Source organism: Dryobates pubescens, chromosome 6 (genome assembly GCF_014839835.1).
Source record: "Dryobates pubescens isolate bDryPub1 chromosome 6, bDryPub1.pri, whole genome shotgun sequence".
In the NCBI taxonomy this organism is placed as follows: Eukaryota; Metazoa; Chordata; class Aves; order Piciformes; family Picidae; genus Dryobates; species Dryobates pubescens.
Window position 1 is genome coordinate 36387668 of NC_071617.1, and position 19829 is coordinate 36407496.

At 41.4% G+C, this 19829-nt stretch overlaps 1 protein-coding gene across 1 annotated transcript in view; it reads right to left on the bottom strand.

Moving 5' to 3' along the window:
• Positions 1–18808, bottom strand: part of ADSS2 (adenylosuccinate synthase 2) — a 44137-nt gene extending 25329 nt beyond the window's left edge. Inside the window, exons 1-2 of the mRNA XM_054162325.1 lie at positions 18446–18808; positions 1927–2029 (exon numbers count right to left, since the gene is read on the bottom strand). Coding sequence (XP_054018300.1) covers positions 1927–2029; positions 18446–18613 — 271 coding nt within the window. The 5' untranslated portion in view covers positions 18614–18808. The remainder of the gene's footprint in view (positions 1–1926; positions 2030–18445) is intronic.
• Between the last annotated feature and the right edge of the window lie 1021 nt (positions 18809–19829).

The following is a 19829-nucleotide window of genomic DNA, read 5'->3' on the forward strand; positions in this document are numbered from 1 at the left end:
TGTAAACAGACACAGAATATTCTCTAGATAGAGCTGAGGTTGTCAACAGACTAGCAAAAATAACAGAGGAAAAAGCTCCATCAAAAGCAAGCTTACTCTCCTACAGGTGCAGCACTGCTCAGAAAAAAGACTACTAGGTTGTACAATTAACCAGTACCACTGAGTGCCTAAGAAAGAGTATTTCCATATAATAAAATTGGATCATCTTAAGGTCATTTAGAACTCAGTAGATCCACAGCTACCAGTATGATGGCATCTAGCAAAAGAATGAAGGAATCTGTCATTTGAAACTATTTACCTATTGCCTAACTTCACATAGATAAAAACATTCTAAACACTAAAATACAAAGTATTTAAAACCCTCTTCACTATAACCTTCATGGCATCAATCTTAGTAATTTATTATAATACTCTAATTATTTTGCCCTTGGCCCATTCTATGAACCTGTAAGCCCTTTCAATGGAATCTTACATCAGAGTGCTTTTTTTTTTTCCAAACAGAAGACCCATAAAAGAAGTTAGAAGAGTAAACTTCAGAACAGACAAGAAAAAGAGCAGATACAGACAAGAGGATTTGTAAAAAGCTCTCTCCTGCATACTGTATTTTTAAAGGATGGTGTCTTTCCTACCCAATATGAAATCTATTAAACAAAACATGGCAAATAGGCATCCTTTTTACTGTTTCCAATCAATAATACTTTAAAGAAACATAATACAGTAACATATCAAAAGACAATAGAAGTAGCATCATCTGCCATAGCCCTCAAAACTAGAATCAAGTTAATATCCCAGCCTCACCTTCAGCAGAGGAAATCTATATCCACGCCCATTGGCTCAGTTTCTGTAGGAATATTACACAGGGGAAGTTGATCCACAACTATCCCACTATCAAGTCAGAACATAACAGCTGAAAAGAGGCAATTCACCAATTCTCATCAAGTAAAGAGTTTATGTTGTCTGTTGAGTACACAATCACTACAAGCTGCACTCAAGAATTTGGCAAGTACTTCTATGACTCCAGTAGCAACAGAGCCTCTTCAGTTGCTATGCTCTTTAGTGAACTGTCAATGACCACTTACTCTTGACACATGTACCAAGCTGAGAGACAGGACTAAAGGCTCAAAGCAATGATATCCATGAAGTGGTGACAAGAAGGATGTGACAACAGTCATGATTGGACAAGTACACTGTGTAAGGAACAGGAGTTTTGGGTATCAATAAAACAGGATGGAAATATTGATAGGTCGTAGCCTTTGAGTGACCCAGACTCACCTGATTTGTGAGGAGATTTTAAGGGCTACACAGCATTAACTAGGTTGGTCATACAAGCTATCTAAAGGTTAGAAGGAAAAAAAAAAAAACAGGGAGAGGGAAAAAAAAACACAAAACACAACACAACCAACCAACACCACAACAAACAAATGAGAGGGGGAAAAACAAAAAAGCCAAATAAACAAAACATAAAAACCCCATGTAGGATTGGAAACTGGATTCCAATAGAGGGAGGGGTAAGTACCCCTGTAGAGACAGACCAAACAAGCTAAATTCCCTTTCAGGAAGCAAACATCATAGATCCTGACATCACATAGTGCTGTCACTGCCCTAAACCTTCCGATATACTCTCCTGAGATATATAGCTGATAGAGGAAAACAAGAGAATGAAGATATGCTAGGCAGCTAGCTATTTGTGTTGATAGGACAGAACAAGAATTAAATTTCCAAGACAGTAAAATAAACTTCTGTAATACAAACTTTGCAACTGAGTTCAGACAGTAAATATTAAGAAGACAGTAAACTATTTCAGGCCTTAGGAGAATTTGTGGAAGAAAAATTGTGATCCTGTATGTCCTTAGATGTATTTTGTTATTTTACTAAGTCAGAGATCTGTAACTACAGGATTATCTATTTTTCAGATGCCCCACTTACCAATGAATGCAGTGACTTTTGGATTGATGATCCCACTTGGCAGAAGATGAAAGTCATACTCCACAGAATCCACAACAACTGTATGACCCGCATTATTGCCTCCCTGGGGTGGGGGAAAGGAAAAGAAGTCTTAATAGTTCTTGATACAAAAGGCAAATGAACACACGGTATACAGATGGAACAAACTGGATCCAGCACCAATTCTGCAGATTTCGTTTCTGTTACTGACAAAAGATCTTTCAGAGATCTCCTTCTCCCAGGAAATCAGCCAGCCTTGTTTTGTCAAACTTGAGAATTTCGACATCATTTGGACTTTGGACAGTATTTTCATTTATCAAAGGTACAAAATCTTGGAATAAGATTAAAATATTTCTAAAATTACTGGACAGAAACATAAATATTTTAAACCATGCCAACATTCCTAAAAGCCATCAGGAGTTTTATTAGCTTCCTATTATAGTTATGGAAAGCATGTTTAAAAAAAAAATAATCACCAGTTAAACTGAATATATAAAGGCATATAGTTACTGGAAAAGATAAGTCAATCTGTTGGCAATGCCATGGGCTTGTTTTATGAATGTTTGGTTCAGTCTTTTGAATTTTTTTCTATGAACAGTAACCAGGAAAGTTAACTTGTTCATCCTATACCTGTAGTAATCTGTCTTAGTAGTAAGAATTGAGATCCTGTAAGAGTCATTTGTATTCTGAAGCATGCTGTTAAGCAGTGAATCTAGAGGCAACTAGGATGATTGTGGTTTCATAGGTTACAAGAAAACATTTACATAAAATCTAACACTTAACATTTTGTTGTTTGCTTTTTTTTTTCCATTATGACAGAGTATTCAGAGATTTCTTAACTGTGAAAAGTATGTCAAACGTACAAAAAGAAGCCTGTGACCAAGTCTTAAAGAGGGTTAAGATAGGCTTATGAAACTAAAAAGATTACAAAATAATTACCAAATACGCCCAGTTCTTGTTTGTTGTACTTCTGAAAACAAGCCTACGCTCTCTTGTGACCGAGTCATTTGTGTAAGACAAGGTTACATACAAAATGATTCCGTTTGTTGTAACTACAGGAACACCCTTTACAGACACCTTGCACCAGAAATAAACAAACTGCTTCCTAGAAGGAAAGTCTTAAAGAAAAGAGACTTTTAATCTAAGCCTTCTTTCAGCACAAGACTTCCATTATTCTGAAATGTTGCAGAATAAGGTATCACAGATCTTTCCCAAGCAACACACTTGACTGCCACTCACCACCTCTACAACATTTACAAAACCTGAGTCCAATACATAAAGCCACATATCTGAAATTACAAATAAAGAATATTCTTAGATATAAATTGTTTGTGACAGCAGATAAACACACATACCACAAGTAAAAGCTTAAACTCAGTAAGGTTAGTACTGAAAATCCTTACATTTTTCAGGATTATTTACTTGAAAACTTACAGCCATTCCACCTCCCTTAGAAACCGAGGGGAGACTTACAAACCTTTACCCAACAAAGGAAACATCTGAATTTAAGAAAATTTAAATGATTTAGCAATACAATGCAGTTTTTCCCACATAGTAAACAACACATTGAAGTTGTACAGATTTTTGGACACCAATGGTTTTCACTGCAAATGAGCTGACTCCATCAGAGAACACTGGATTTTCAATTCACAACATGTGAAACACATTGAATGCATAAATAAAGCAGGTTGGTTAATATTCAAGGACCTCTTCTTCCAAGCTCAATATCAGAGCATTCCAACAAGTAAGAATTCAAGACAGGGAGCCACCAAACACACATGGTTAAGTAGCAAACAAATGGGTGAGAAAACTCAAGCAGAAGTAGAGAGTCTACAGATCATGGAAGGAGGGGCTTGGCCACTTGGGAAGAGTGTAAGACCTGTCAGAAGATGCAGGGAGGCATCTAGGGAAGCTAAAGCCTCCTTGCAATTCCACCTTGCAAGGAAGGTCAAGGACAATAGAAAGGTCTTCTTCAAATACACTGCAGGAAAATCTAGCACTAGAGGCAATGTAGGCCCACTGCTCTATGAGGTGGGTGCCTTGGTGATAGAAGGTGGAGTTACTAAATGCTTTGTCTCCATCTATACTGCTGGAGACTGTCCTCAGGAGCCTCAGACCCCTGAGGCCTCAGAGGAAGACATGACCAAGAAGGCAAATACCATTCTGCGGTGTATTAGAAGAGATGTAGTTAGTAGGTCTAGAGTGGTTCTCCTCCCCATCTACTCTGCCCTGGTGAAGCAACATCTGGAGTATTGTGTCCAGTTCGGGCCCCTCAGTTCAGGAAGGATGCCAGGGAACTGCTTGAGAGTCCAGCACAGAGCCACAAGGATGATTAAGGGAGTGGAACACCTTCCTTATGAGGAAAGACTGAGGGAGCTGGAGCTCTTCAGCTTGGAGAGGAGGAGACTGAGGGGTGACCTCATTCATGTTTACAAATATGTAAAGGGTGAATGCCAAGAGAATGGAGCCAGGCTCTGCTCGGTGTTCCTATGACAGGACAAGGGGTAGAAGTGGAGGCATAGCAAGTTCCATGGAAACATGAGGAGTAATTTTTTCACTGTGAGGGCAATGGAACACTGGAACAGGCTACCCAGGGGGTTGTGGAGTCGCCTGCTCTGAAGATAGTCAAAACCCACCTGGATGCATTCCCATGTGATCTGATATAGGTGATCCTGTTCTGGCAGGGGAGTGGGACTAGATGATCATTCATGGTCTCTTCCAAGCCCTAACATTCTGTGATTCTGTTGTTGGGTTGCTTATGTTATGATGCCTACAACGTGAAAAGATTAGAACCCAAAAGTGCTACTAACAACATTCTTCTGTTAAAACATTGATTGTCCCCACCCTGCTTTTATTTCATTCTGTCACAATGTGCCACTTTGGAAAATATTTTTAATTTCAAACCGTATTTTAGGAGAGCATTAACACAACAGCCTTGAATGAATTCAGTCTGCTGTTGATTTACAGGTGAGTTCTACCCTACCTGCAAGTGTAGAGTTACAGTTAGGAATTGTAATATATTAAAAGAATGGCTCACACTGTAGACTGACAGGGGACTAGCAGTAAAGTGTACACACGTGTGCTCTGACATTGCACAACACAGCTTTTGTAAACAATTCTAATTACAGAAACCTGAACTCAAAAGAGTTCCAGTGCTGGTGGGGTGGAAGGGTGGGTGCTGATGGAGTTTTTGTTTACTGGGTGGTTTGGGGTGGGTTTTTTTGGTGTTGGTTAGTTTGGGTGGGGGTTTTGTTTGGTTTGTTTGCTTTTGTTAATCCTCTAGAAATTAATGATAATGCCAACGCCTTTGCTATTGCATCTGGGTATAATTCAAGGTATAAGCTGAGGAAGTCACTCCTGGCTTCAGTGCCTTCCACCTGGATTTCTCACTCCTCTGTTACCATGCTAAACCAAATGGGACCAGTTAGGTCATTCAAGCTAACACACCTCTGATTCAAACAGCTCTCCATTAATAATGCTTAACCAACTGTGGAATTTATTCTCACTATTAAACAAACTTCATGCTCAAATGATCTTCAATACATTGTATACAGCTTTTGACATAAGTAAATTAAGATATACATGAAATTTCTTGAGGCTGGCAATACTCTATAGTTAACCAAAGAGAGTAATGAGTCTACCACGTCTCAGTAAACTTCTGGGTACCCAAACTAAGAGTTCGCCCCCAGCCATGTGAAAGCTGAAACATTTACCCTGCGCCAACACCAGCAAAGTGACCAAGTGCACAGGAAGACCAAATGATGCTCTTGTTCAGTTTGAAATACTCTACACGCACGCAGTAGCAGATCCTTTTCCCTTTCTGCCAGCACAACTGCAAGATTCCTTTAGCTGAGCCAGAATGTATAACACAGCCAACATAATCATTAAGGCAATGCAACTCTCAATTTGTCTACAAACAGACAGCTTGCACAAAAGGGTTGACAAAGGTGAAAATGCCTTCTTATACATGAGAGGTACAAGGTGGCACCCACGGCACTCTGAACAGAGAACTTCATTAGATGACTTCTTCCCATTCTGAGCAGAGCACCTCCAGCAGTCCAATGTGGGCTGGGGAGGAAGTCAAGCAGCCAAAGCAAAGCTGGCTTTGCTAGGGTAAGAGAAGTTTGTAAGGATTTAACCACAACAAAATAAATCAGTAAGACAAAATAGCATGACATAGTCAGAAATGTCTAATAAAACTCAAGATGTTATTTGCTTGGTATCACAATACAGTATTCTAAATTCATGCAAAAGAGGCATTCTGTGAAAGACAGTAAAGACACAAATACCTAAGGTAAACACAAGCAAGAAAGCCCTTTGAAGGAAAAAAAAAAATCCTTTTAACTTGCAGGAGAACAAAACAAACACTAGAGAGCTTTCAACATCCAAGTATCTGCAAAACACAAATCCAATGAACCTTCTTCAACAAGTTGTGTATTCTCTCCCTCTACTTCCCTGATAGCCTAGTAACAGCTTAAGCTGTTGTAATCATTGTCTTACTAACCCCACTCACCTAAAATATTATTAAAGGGGAGGGGGAACCCAAACAACAAAAAACAAACCACCAAAACAGATCAACCACACACATAAAACCCCCACTTCTTTCTTACAGCGCTTCCTATAAACATATTTCTGCATTATTTTTGCCACTGCTGTATCTCACAGGAAGTTACACTATCAGATACAGTATTGTAAAACCTCAAATCATCTGCTAGAAGAGCAGAAGTGGCATTTTTTAACCTACAAAAGACTCACATAACATTAATTTAAAACCTTTTTCTTCTTCCCCCCAAATATCATACTTCTCAGTTTAAACAGCTATTAAGACAAAAACCATAATTTTAGACATAAAAGTCATGATACTCCAAATGTTAATCTTTAAAAATGAATTCTTATTTTTATCCTACAAACAACTGTGTGTATATATTTTTTAAACATACACCTATCACAAAGGAGATAAATTGGGGGTTTGCACAATAAAGTATACCCTTGCACACATACTTCAAGTTTGGATACAAATATCACAGAATCACCAAGGTTGGAAGAGACTTCAAAGATCATCAAGTCCAACCTGTCACCACAGACCTCATGACTAAACCATGGCACCAAGTGCCACATCCAGTCCCCTCTTGAACACCTCCAGGTACGGCAACTCCACCACCTCCCTGGGCAGGACATTCCAATGACGAATGACTCTCTCGGTGAAGAACTTTCTCCTCACCTCCAGCCTAAACCTCCCCTGCCAGAGCTTGAGACTGTGTCCTCTTGTTCTGGTGCTGGTTGCTTGAGAGAAGAGACCAACCCCTTCCTGGCTACAACCACCCTTCAGGTAGTTGTAGAGAGCAATAAAGTCTCCCCTGAGCCTCCTCTTCTCCAGGCTAAACAATCCCAGCTCCCTCAGCCTCTCCTCATAGGGCTTGTGCTCAAGGCCTCTCACCAGCCTTGTTGCCCTTCTCTGGACACGTTCAAGTGTCTCAATGTCCTTCTTAAACTGAGGGGCCCAGAACTGGACACAGTACTCAAGGTGTGGCCTAACCAGTGCAGAATACAGGGGCACAATGACTTCCCTGCTCCTGCTGGCTACACTATTCTTGATACAGGCCAGGATGCCGTTGGCTTTCTTGGTCACCTGGGCACACTGCTGGCTCGTGTTTAGGCGGCTGTCAATCAGCACCCCCAGGTCCCTTTGTTTCCTTACACACTGTGAGCTTATAATTTCAATAAACACAATCTAAAATACCCCAACTTTTTAGAAGTCTTTTTATTCTGGAAGTCATGCCAAAAGGTATACACTAGTTACCTGAAAATCTTTTTAGTACAGCATCATCCCTGAAACATACCAAGAAAACAAAGTAGGGCAACACCCAAGAGAAAAGGAGGTGCTCATTGCTCCTAAAAATCTGCATCACATAGTATTCAAATACTGTGAACTGGAAGCATATTTTTAGAAATTATTTTTTTAAAATTAAAATAAATTCTTTTTACTATTACACCAGAGACTAAGCACTTCATGGTTAATTTTTGCTTATTTAACACTGTAATCTCTCTAGATTAGGTTATTACTAGGCTATTTAGGCAAGAACACAGATTCTCTTCTCCCTTAAATTCTAATTAGGCTCACTCAGAGAGCGCTGGGTTTTTAAATAAATTTTTAAAAATTAAAAGAAAGGCAAAACATTTCACTTTAGGTTTTCTGTGACTTGGGCTCACTTCACCACAGAAAACTGAATACATAGGAAAAACTGGCACATGCCTTCCTAATGAACAGAATACAACAGATTCTACATCTAACAATAAAGCAGCTACCCAAAACAAAGAGCAGTAAGCACGAGCAACAACACATTATACCAGCACCAAGAGGTTAACACAGACTTAGTGCTCGTATACTTTGCTTAGATGGAGCATTATTTGTACATCTTCATCCATTTATCAAGGCAGAGAATTATAGTTTTAGATTACTATGAAGTTTCCAAAAGTGGATTTTCTGAAGTCATCCTTCTTAGCACTGTATTTTGAGATGGATTTTAAAAAAGGTTAAAAGCATCCAGTTTGTATTTTCTCCTTTCTTTGTACTATTTTTTCTCCTCCTATCTTTCACCACAGTATTTGGAACAGTACTCCCTCCTCTTCCTAAGGATTTTTTTAGTAACTAAAAGATCAGCACTTCAAGCAGCCCATAGCTTTACCAAATCACAATGTTAAAAAGGTTGTCTGAATTACTCCAACTTTTCAACCGCCTGGAAAGTGAACTTAGTAATACAAAGTAATACAAATACACTGTCCTTTCTTAACTTTTGAGTTTGCCTTGCAGTCAGGATCTACACCCACTGCAGTTGCTCAGAACTCTCAAACAACACACTTTGGGTTGTTTCCTGGTCTCCTGTTTTCAGATTACCAATTACTGCCCACCTTGCTGCCAGCAATGCTGAAGGAGTAACTGCCAACAGTTTGCGCCTAGAGGGAAACATGATCTTGCTCAAACAGAAGGGAGAAACAAACATCTACTTTTCTCCCCAACTACATCAGTTCAAACAATTCATGGAATTATGAAGTTTAGCATCTTAGAAATAGCTGGTTTAATGACAACATTGAAGCAAGAAGATCAAAACCCACATACACCTCAGCCATGAAAGCTTCCTACTACTCTTTAAGCAAAGAGTTGTTGGTTTGCTTTTGGGGGAGTTTGTTTGGTTATTGTAGAGTGCTAGATAGATTGGAATGAAAACATTTATTTGTAGACAGAAGTTGAAAGTCAAGAACAAATGTGAACCTAAGCATTTCAGTATATGGATTCAGCTTGGGGACTTTTCAGTGTGATGCTCTGATGGACAATGTAGAATGCTATTAAGACACAGTAGCCTTTTTTCCTTTCATAATCCTGACACTATTAAATTAAAATACCCCAAAATAATAGCGTAAGTCATTAAGTGGAAAAGTAAGACAAGGCACAAGACCTAGAATACATTAAGCGAAACTTAGATAACTAAACACCTAAACTTTTTTAAAAAGACATTGCTCCAGTTTTACTGGTGTGACTGCTTGAATCACTCCCTTGAAAAAGCATATCACCCCTAACTGCTAGCTGATAGTCTTGAAATATCTAAGCTATTCAACATGTGGAACAGCTAAGTACACAGAATTCTAACAGAAAGGTGTGTACCAATAGACAAGTTATCACACAAATATTGTTAGAATGACAGCAATCCTGGTAACAAAATTGTGTATTTACCTCTTTCTAGAAGCCTGAATGCAAAACCCATTCCCCGTGAAACACTGCTTCTGAAATACTCCTTTAAGCGGGGACAGGGAAAAGTTTTTTTCTTCAGCCTACCAAAGAAGATTAAGTAGCCTAAAAATCCTTTTCAGTGTGAGCACCATAACTAAGAATCTGCAGCCACATATTCAATTTAGATAGGCAGGTCAGTACTACACACAAAAGAAAATACTATTCTGAAACACACCTATCCTGGCAAATGTGAACAGAATCAGTCACACTGCACAGAGAGAGCATAAGATAGCAAAGACAGCAGCAAGTACTGCACATATGAGAGTCACAGATAAACAATCTTGGGAAACACCTCTTTTTGCAATCGTTTTGAGAGCCTGAAAATACCCATTTGTAAGGATAAAAAGTCATTATCTGCTAGTTGTCATTTTACTGGAAACAAGCTTGAAATTCCAATAAATGAAGCAAGTGACTCCTGATAGCAAAAAAACACTATCAAAACACTGGAAGACAATACTTACTTCAAACAATGCACTCACAAACACAATACAAACACATCAGTATTTTTAGAAGTATAACTCTTAGAAAGGTGTATTCTGGAGCCAAACTGGTAAACTCAAAAGCCTGTTTGAACAACCTTGAAGCAAGGGAAGTGTTGCTCTCACTTTGAATGTTCCCGTATCAAATAAGCTGTTTATCTTGTTACACTCTGTACATGCAGAAGAGCTTCTGAATCATGTATAAAGCATAGATAAGCAGCATTCTTAATAACATTTAATAGTAAATTTTTCTCTGGAATTGCATTACCGTTACTAGTCAAAAGCCCCCAAGTAACATTCATGTATTGAGCTGACTCACTGGATAAGTAAAGAACCAATCTTTTTTTGGCATTATGGCAGTCTTGATAATTTAATGAGGTTCATTTGACAAAAACCAGTAATGACTTAAGAATTAGACTTTCTGAAGATAAGACATGACTACTTCAGCAATCCTTTTGCATCATGACCTTTATTGTCAGGATTAAGGAAGGCTCTTTTTGGAAGAAATTAAATAAGTAAAAAAGATTATTTTCTTGCTGAATTAAGACAGTGCAAGAAACTCTATGAAGTAAAGCATCAGGGTTTATCATGCTTAACCAGCCACTACCAAAACTCAGCTAACAGAACTCTTGAGGCTAAAATATCCACCACCTAGGGTGCTGGACTGGGTTTTGATAAACATGAAGGTACAACCAGAATGTTTAAGTCATTTATTCAGCTTTCCATAAATAGACTTCAAAAACATGAATTATCACCAAGCGTTCTGGCATTTGTTTAATTTATAAGTGATATGGCAAATGGATATTAACAGAAATAGTAGTAACTTTTTATTAATATGGAAAAAAATGCCAAAACTTATCAAATAGGTTTGATGTTCGATTAGAATATATATTTACAATGGGAATGTACAATATTTAGGCAAATACTAACAATTTCAGCAATTCTAACCAAACCGGAAGCAATAGTAGAAAGAGAGAATCCCCGGGAGCGAAATGGCGCTCAACCACAGAACCGTTAAGCCAAAGAGGCAATGAATTAATTACTCACAGCTGGTTCCACCCAAGAGGGGAGTGCTGCTGCTGTGTATTAGCTGTTGAAGCTTTTGGGGCGCTCTCACGCACCAGGCATAGCTGGTTGCTGGCAGGAATGACACGTGGTCTCAGGGCTGGTCTGGCTTCAACAAAACAGTGGGCAGTTTACGACACTATTGCAAAGGGCCCTTGGCTTTCCTGGGTAAACTGAGGCATGGCAAAATTCTAGTTGCAAGGGGAAGAGAGGCTTGGCTTTTCTGGATTGCAGTGGGTAGGCTCTTGGCTTTTATCCCAGGCTCTGGACCAGGCAACTCGAGGCAACTTCAAGTAAGGCAGGTCCAAGGCAAAGCAGATTCAAGCAAAGAAAGGTGACTAGAAACCAGCTTGTATATATATCTCACTCAAGATTCAATTGGGCCAATAAAGCAACTGAAGCCAGCACATAGTTACCCAATGAGAAGGGGTTCTGCAAGGCTGTGGCCATAAAAGGCAGAAACAGAGGCCCGGTCAGGCAGGAGCAGTGACCAGTACACATGCTCTTACCCAGAAGGAAACTTATTTACCAGACACATATGGTCCTGTTCCCTTAGTTCCTTTTCCCATGTTACCCCAACTTTCTGCAGGAAGGAGGGGCAAGAGGGCGACCATGTCTAGACACCTCAGGGTCTGTCTGGGTTTGTGCTGGGGCTTGTTTGGCCCTACCATGACACCAAGGACATAACATTTTTTTTTAAAAAATCAAACTGGGAGTTACACGCTCCAGTAGATTTTAGAAGGAATGTCTACTTACTCAAGAGCTCATCTGAAGCTAAGTGAAACCAACAATTGAGGGATCATGGAACTCATTTTCCAAAAAGACTCTGAAAATGATACAAAGCCATACTTAAATCCCAAACCAGAACTTCCTGTGGTGAATTTGCTTAGGAAAGTTCCCTGCACCTGGGTTTGCAGCTAGTTTCACTGATTTACCTGAAAAGTATGCAAAAGACTTCACGCTTGCCATTCCACTTTAAGGGCAAAGGATATGCAGTTCTCCCATTTTCCTGGCACATGGGACTCTTCCAGGAAAAATGTACAAATGTAATAAATGCATCACTCACTGAAAGACACTCTCTTAATCTTAATTCTAGCTTCCAACTTTAGGGTTTTCCTTTAAAACAAACAAACATGAAAAGTACACACATCTAAAAGAAAACATTAACGTACCAGCTGGGATAACCAGTACAACCAAAAGGGAAAGCAAAGTTGATTGCTCAAACTCAAAGCAAAAAAAAGAGTATTCCTTGTAAAAAACCCAAACACCCACACACAAAACAACCCACCCAAACAAAACCAACCCAACCCACACCACCACAAAACACTACGTTATCTGCTTTTAAAAATTTGTGTGTAGAACACACAAAGGAGCAAGAGCACGCGTGCGCCAATCACGGCACATCTGTATGTACACATGCCTCACATGTATAAGGAGAGCATGCAAGTAAGCAACTGCTGTAAGAACGTGAAAAATACACCACATGTCAAACTAAAATGGAGAAATAACAGCTTACCTTTCTCCACTTCATATCTATGTAAGTTGAAAAGATGAATTTCATTTTCAGGGTGTATCTGCACTAGTCAAGGGGAGGCTCGACATTAACAATCTGAACAGTAACATCCATTTTGAGCACATGAAGACATGAGTGCAGTTCAAACCCTGATGCTTCACCCACAGCACAGTGCTCCTGTTAACTGCCAAGACTGGTCTTCATTACTGCAACTTTATCTAATGGTGGAGGTGCACAGGGAAGAAAAGCAGATGGAAATTACTATTAAGAGTATATTGTAAATGGTTCCCTATACTGATACTAAACACAAATCTATTTAGCAGCTCTGAAATACTGATGTATGCATTTAAGAGATCTACCCAAAAGACTACTATGACAATCACTGCCTTTTCTTATGACATGATGATGCCAAGCTATCTCAAAAACATGATGCCTCAGGGCAGAGCAAAGAAGTCTTTCAAGTCATCTCTTCTAGAATAGAAATTAGTTGTCTAGCTTAAAGAGATGTTATCTCTTGCAATGTTAAGCCATACACTCTTTTCAACTCTCCTCATCAGATGTGTGTGTGCATAATTTCTTCTACAGTTTGCTTTTATTGCTACCACATCCCAGAACTCATTTTTAGCTCAGGGCAACCACTGTTGTTTCTGAGCTAGCTATACAAGTGACTGCCAAGTTGGGCAAGAAACAAGTCGATGTTGCTTTGGCATCAGATGGTTATAAACATTTTCATTTAACTCTTAAATGAAAAGTCAAAAATACATGAAGAAAGCTGGATACTAATACTAATTACAAGAAACATCCGATTGCAAACCCTATATATGTTAGGTAGGAAACAGGAGTCATTATCCTAGTCCAGAATAAAGACCAATCTAATCTACCCCTAGGAGGTCAGAGTAAGGCAGGCAGATAAGGAAGAAAAATGTTGAAAGCACAGACTGGTCCAGAACTATGACTTTAGGAATATGTAGAAAGAACATCTTCCAAACATGAAACAAAACATTTGAAATCTTAATAAGCCAGCTGCAGAGTACTGCATCTTAATCAACCACAGTAGTAAGCTTTTGTAGTACCAGCAGGATTGAAAGAACAGTAAGAAACAGTAGATCAAGGTGTACATGTGTTCTTCAATGCTATTAAGATCTCCTTTGCTAATGGTACAAACTTTATGAACTAAAAAAATAGTCAGATTTCAGCTGTGCATCTGTTTTAAGTAATTTAGATGTCATGTGATTGTTTATAATGACAAGAGATCACCTGCCAGTGATGCTCTGAAGCAAGTCTTTAAAGCACATGACACTGATGGGGCAGGCCAAAAAAATCATTTTATCAACCTCTTTCCTAACCACAGCACATTACTGGCATGCTGCCAATCCCTACAAGGTCCAAAAGTGCACCCAGCTCTTAGAAATGAGCACACTAGTTAGACATTGCATATGGAATGCCTGCACAACTAAAAAAAGCACCAACCTCTGTAACTACTGATTCTGATATTCCTGATTCTGTGTGGCCTGCAAAGGCTCTAGACTGAAACACCTTTACTAATGAGAATATTTAAAATAATTTTTTTTTTAATTGGGCTTGGTAAGCAGAACATAACAACATTTCAGTTTTTAAAAACAGAGTGGCCATATAGAGAAGTATAAGGAGGCAGCTTCGGCCTCAGGACTTCGGCCAGCAGTTACCAGCTGAAGGATGGTAACAGCTCAACCCCAAGAATCTGCACATGGAATATTTGCACTTTAACTGCCACATATCGAGTGATCGTGGTCACATCATTATATACACTGTTTTTTGTGGGGAGGAAGAGAAAAAGGGAGTATGAGAATCAACACACTGCATTTACCATGCATTAGGAGTTCAGGAATAGGAATCGTGTGACCACACAGGAAGTAGAGCAGTAATGGTTAAGTCACTGGTAGACCATGCTGAAATGAGCCGAGATGATCTGGTAAGAAGCCACAATTCTGTTTGTAAAGTAGTAACAAGTTGTATAACAGAATGGAAGAAGCAGGAAAACAGGATTCTTTAGTACAGGGAGCATGGCTTAAAAATAATTTGAAGACTTACAAATCTTATTCACTGGTATAAACTATATGCTCTGAATAAATCATCTACCTCCAACAGGAAGAACAGGAAGTGACAAACATGCTGAGTAAATGAGAACAGAATCATAGGGGGCAGATGCTACGTTTTTTGCTGCACGGCAGACACTGGTAAATCAAGTAGAGGGGGCAGTGTTAATAACAGAAATAGAGAGTATTTTGGTACTGTTTTTGTTTTGATAAAAAGATTATCTAAAATAATTTGCTTGCATTAAACTGCCATTCCCATATCCACTAACAAATGACACCGCCAATTTAAATTCCCTAATTTGCTTGCATTCTGCAATGGTAGAAAGCGCCTCAAGAACAAGAAATGTTTTCCCTTAATTTTCCATTACCTGTGGAATTGACAAAAATACAGTGTGTACTTTTCAAAATTGCCAGGATTGACTGCAGCAAGGCTAGCAGCTTAATAAGAGGAAACTATCAATCAAAAAATAAAAACCCCACAATTTTTCTGGCAACTGCTCTTGAATCTCAAACCAATTCTTGCTCTATTTTACTGTCTGGACTGTGATTTATATGATAGTACATAAACAGACTTTGCTCTGTAAGCCAGTGAAGACTGGATATAGGCTTAAGTCCAAAAGTCTCACCAATGTATTTGGTTTTATCTGAAGTATCATTTCACCAGATACCTCCATGAAGTAAACATAGGACCATTTGAACTCAGCAGTTCAGGAAGGACAAGTGCATACTTTGCCAGCCATATAGATATATTAGTATTAACTGCACCTGAACCCTCTGTACTAGGAGAGCCCTCATAAAACTATCATAGCTGCCAGTGCAGCTGCATTAGCAACTACATACACGTAGTCTGTTAATGCATTTTAATTTTAGTTTAGTCTTCTCATATAGTTGTTTTTTAAACTGTAATACTATTTTCAATAAACATGAATCTATCTCCTGAAAAGGAGTTCCTTGCACCATTCGTAAGAGTCCGCTCAACAACCTCTAAATGTAAGATTAAAGACTTTGAAGTATTCAGAATGAGAGCCATAGCACAACTTATATTCTGGCTGATTGTACCTAAGCAAGTACCTCACTCCAGATGTCACAGCCAGCTAATTAAACAAGTGACTAAAGTTACTGCCATACTGTCTAGAATTCAGAGCACAACTTCTTGTAATGCCTTTACAGGTATAGTAGAAGTGACAGTCAATGTTTGGTTCTGGGACAGGACCATCATTATGCTCTGCATCTGCACAGAATCAGGCACAGTGATACAAAAGCCACACTACTGCTCCCAGTTTCTGTGCAACTATTATGCAAGTTTCCAAGACATATAGACCTACGAAGACTTCCCAAGTCTTCCAAGAATATAGCTGTATTAATGATTTTTTCATAAGAACATGCTAGAAATACTTGTTCTCATCCACAGGCATTCTCATTACTCTGTGGCATAATGAACAGAAAGGACAATCCTAGAATGAGTAAGAGCGTAACGGTGAAGTAAGAATCAGAAGCTCCAATTACAGAAAGCTGATATTAACAAGGGGCACATTAAATATTCTACAGTTTTTCTTTCTGGACTTGTCCTACTATGAAAAGCACAAGAGTGCTTTACTGTTACTGCTGCTTCAATTAACAGCGGTAACATTTAGAACATGGCTGCACAGACAGCAAGATGCTACCACTGGAAGAGAATATTCCTAGTTTCCCTTTTCTGAGAAACTGTGCTTACCCTGACCTGGGCTCCTCTTTTCATTAAGGTCCTGTAAACCAATTAAATTCACTTTCATGTACTAAAAGGGTAGAAAGTCAATCCAATGAAAAACAGTTTCCTGTCCTTTTGGTGAGTTTAATTAACATACAGAAGTGTTCAACTGCCAGAGTCAGTGCATGGGAGAAGTCCCAGACAGCACAGACATCAACAGGAAAGGGAAGAAAGAAAAACTTCCTTCATCAGGAACAACGAGCTGTTAAAAGGGACAGAAACAGCCATGAAATTCAAGCTTCAGATAAGTTATATTTTTTCCTTTTCCCTGACACTTTACCCATCTGATTCAAAAGAAGTAACAAATACATTAAAAGATATGCCCACAAAAATTCTCTATCTGCCCCTCTCTCTCTCCACTTCTTAGAATGAAACATACACACTCACCTAGGTGCCCTTCAAGTTTCAAAAACAAAGTTGTAAAGGACAAACTGAGTCATTGTGGTCTATAACCCATAAAGCAGGGCAACCATGCCACAGTGCCACCTCAGATTTGTTTTGTTTCAAAAGAAAAATAAATAAATGGCCAAGATATATGAAAAAACGTAATTCATTTGCAGAAACAGCTATTTAAGAACATATTTGTTTAATCCAAAATTAAAGTCTCTGAAGTTCAAGTTTTTGATTTGTCAGCTGAGCCAGTGACTTGGTTTTTAAAGACACTAGTTGTACTTGTAGATAGATAATGCAATGTCTCAGTATTTGAGCTCTTCGGGAAACAGTACACTCTTCCAAAATACTTTCAAGAGCAAAATTTAATTTGTGTATTGAAAAAAAAAACCACTACCATACAGATAACAACGCTTACATGACGTCTGTGGATGCTGCATGCATTTTTAAGTAACTTAACTTCAAGAAGAAAAAAAAAAGGACATAACTTTATTGTGTTGTGCTCTACAGAATCACTACAATAGAAGTGTTAAGAAAAACATCTCAGATGCGTGTTGGTTTAACGTAGGCATTTGAAAGTTCTTTGCTTGCAGGTTACTTGGGGCTTTTTTCTCCTTTCTCTTTTCCGGAATAAGACCTCCATATAGAGAAGAAGCGTATTACTTACTTATTTAAATTTAAAACCCAAAAATCTACTGAGAAAGAGGGCATTTCATTGACAAAACAATGATCTTGAAGCCAGGGCAAGCGAGTGTGTTAAATGCTAGTTTTCTCTGAAGATGACGAAGTTGTAGCGGACGACATGTAACCCTCACGTGCATCCGGTAACTAACAGCATTTTCGTGCCGGGGGCCAGCGATACCCCTCCGAGAGGGAACGGCGAGCACGCTCACACGCGGTGCGCATGGTTTTAGGCCACGCCGCCGCCAAGGAGGGCTCCTCGCCCCGATCCCAGCAGCGATGCTGCGGGGACAGCCGAGTGCGGCCCCTTCCCGGCGCCTCCCAGAACAAAGAGTGTGGCGGCAGCCCTAGGGGTGCGGGGGGAAGGGATGCGACCCCGGGTGCATTCCTCTTGCTGGAGGCCAGTTCTCGGCGGGAGAAGGGCGCCTTCCTCGTCCTCCTCCCCGCGGCGCCGGGACGGGGACAAAGGAGCGGGAGGGCCGCAGAGCCCAGCGGCGAGGCGATCACCGGGGGTTTCTTGCCCCACTGCATTATACTTCGCTGCCCCACGGCCGCGGCACCCCGCCCTGAGCGGCGAGAAACCCGCCGCCTCATCGGGCACGGCCGCCCGGCCCTGCGCAAACACGGGCGTTCGGGGAAGAACAGCGGCGAGAACAAGTGCCTGCGCAGACCCAAGCAGCGAGGCGGGCGGCCAGAGGGACCGGTGGCGGGGACGCCCGACTCAAGGTGACACCCGCGGCCTCCCTCGCGTCCCGGCTGCCTCACCTGGCACCTGCAGACGATGTCGGCGTCCTGCGCCAAGAGGTCCACCACCTTGCCTTTGCCCTCGTCGCCCCACTGGGCCCCCAGCACGACAGTCACCTTGTTGCCGGGGAGGCGGGCGGCGCACTCGCCGTTAGGGATGGCGGGCGCCGGGGCGCCATGCTCGGCCATGGCTCGCGCTGCCCGCTCCGGCTCCGCTCCAGGCACATGCGGCAGCCCGCGGCGGATTCGCTTCCCCCGCCTCCTCCACCCGGGCGGGCAGCGTGGTGCTGCTGCTACGTCCAGGTGCCGCCGCCTATCGGCCGCGCCGACACGGCCTGCCCCACACCTCTCTGACAGGCAGACCCCTGCCCTCAGAAGGAGCCCCGCCCCACTCCCCGGCAGAAAACCGGAGCTCCTGAGCCTCTCTTGGCGGCTTTTTTCCTTCCTCGCCGTTGCGCCACTCCCCAGCGCCTTGCAGCGCGGACTATATTACCCAGTGCGCTGCGCGGCCCAGCGCCGCGCGGAGCTGAGTGCGGTGCATACTGGGGCGCGTAGTCCGCCGTGGCCGCACCTGCTGCAGGGCGGGGCCGCATCGGTTGATCGTGCGCCCCCACGGCGGCGCGAATCAGAGGAGGAAGGCTCCAGTGGGCGCTGCTGGCCCTGCTGCGGCGGGATGGCGGCCGCCCCTGGAGGTGATCAGGGAAAGGGGGAGGGGAGGTTAGTTCTGGCCTCAGCTCAAGACATGCTGAAGCTGCGGTCTTGGGTTCCGTGTCTACAGATCCCGTGTCCGTTCCTTACAGCTGGCTCTCTGGGACGCAGCAGCCCGTTAGCTGGCATGTTACAGGGGTCTCCGCATCGTCCCCGCCTCTGATCCCTGCCAGAACACGGGTCTCGGTGCTAGTGCAGCTCCCTGTTGCCTTGAGAGGTTGCAGCTGTTGTGGGCAAAGCACGGGCGTCAAACCTGCGAAGGGGTGTTCGCAACTTTGCCCATGCGGTTTGTTTTGCTGAATTAGTGTTTGTAGAACCAGGGGCTAAATGTAAGAGGCCATTTTCTCCAGAGACACCGGAGCATGGCTCCAGGCTTATTCATGGGGGGGGGGGGGGGGGAGGGAAATAATGGAAAAAACCCATAGCAGAGCAATGCCTTCATCGTACATTCTTGAGGGTTTAGAAATGGAACTGATGTTTCGGTGGCTGTTTTCCTGCTCCACAGAATCAACAGTCCTGGGGGGAAGGTCTGTTTTTTGGTTGTTTTGGTTGGTTGGTTTTGTTGTTGTGTTGGGTTTTTTTAAGTAGCTATTTAAAAGACGTAAATCACAGTGAAGTAATTATTCCTAAAACGGTTATTTTGCAAACCTGTCAGTGAGCAATCTCACTCTATAGCTGTCTGGCAGGTTATAGAGTT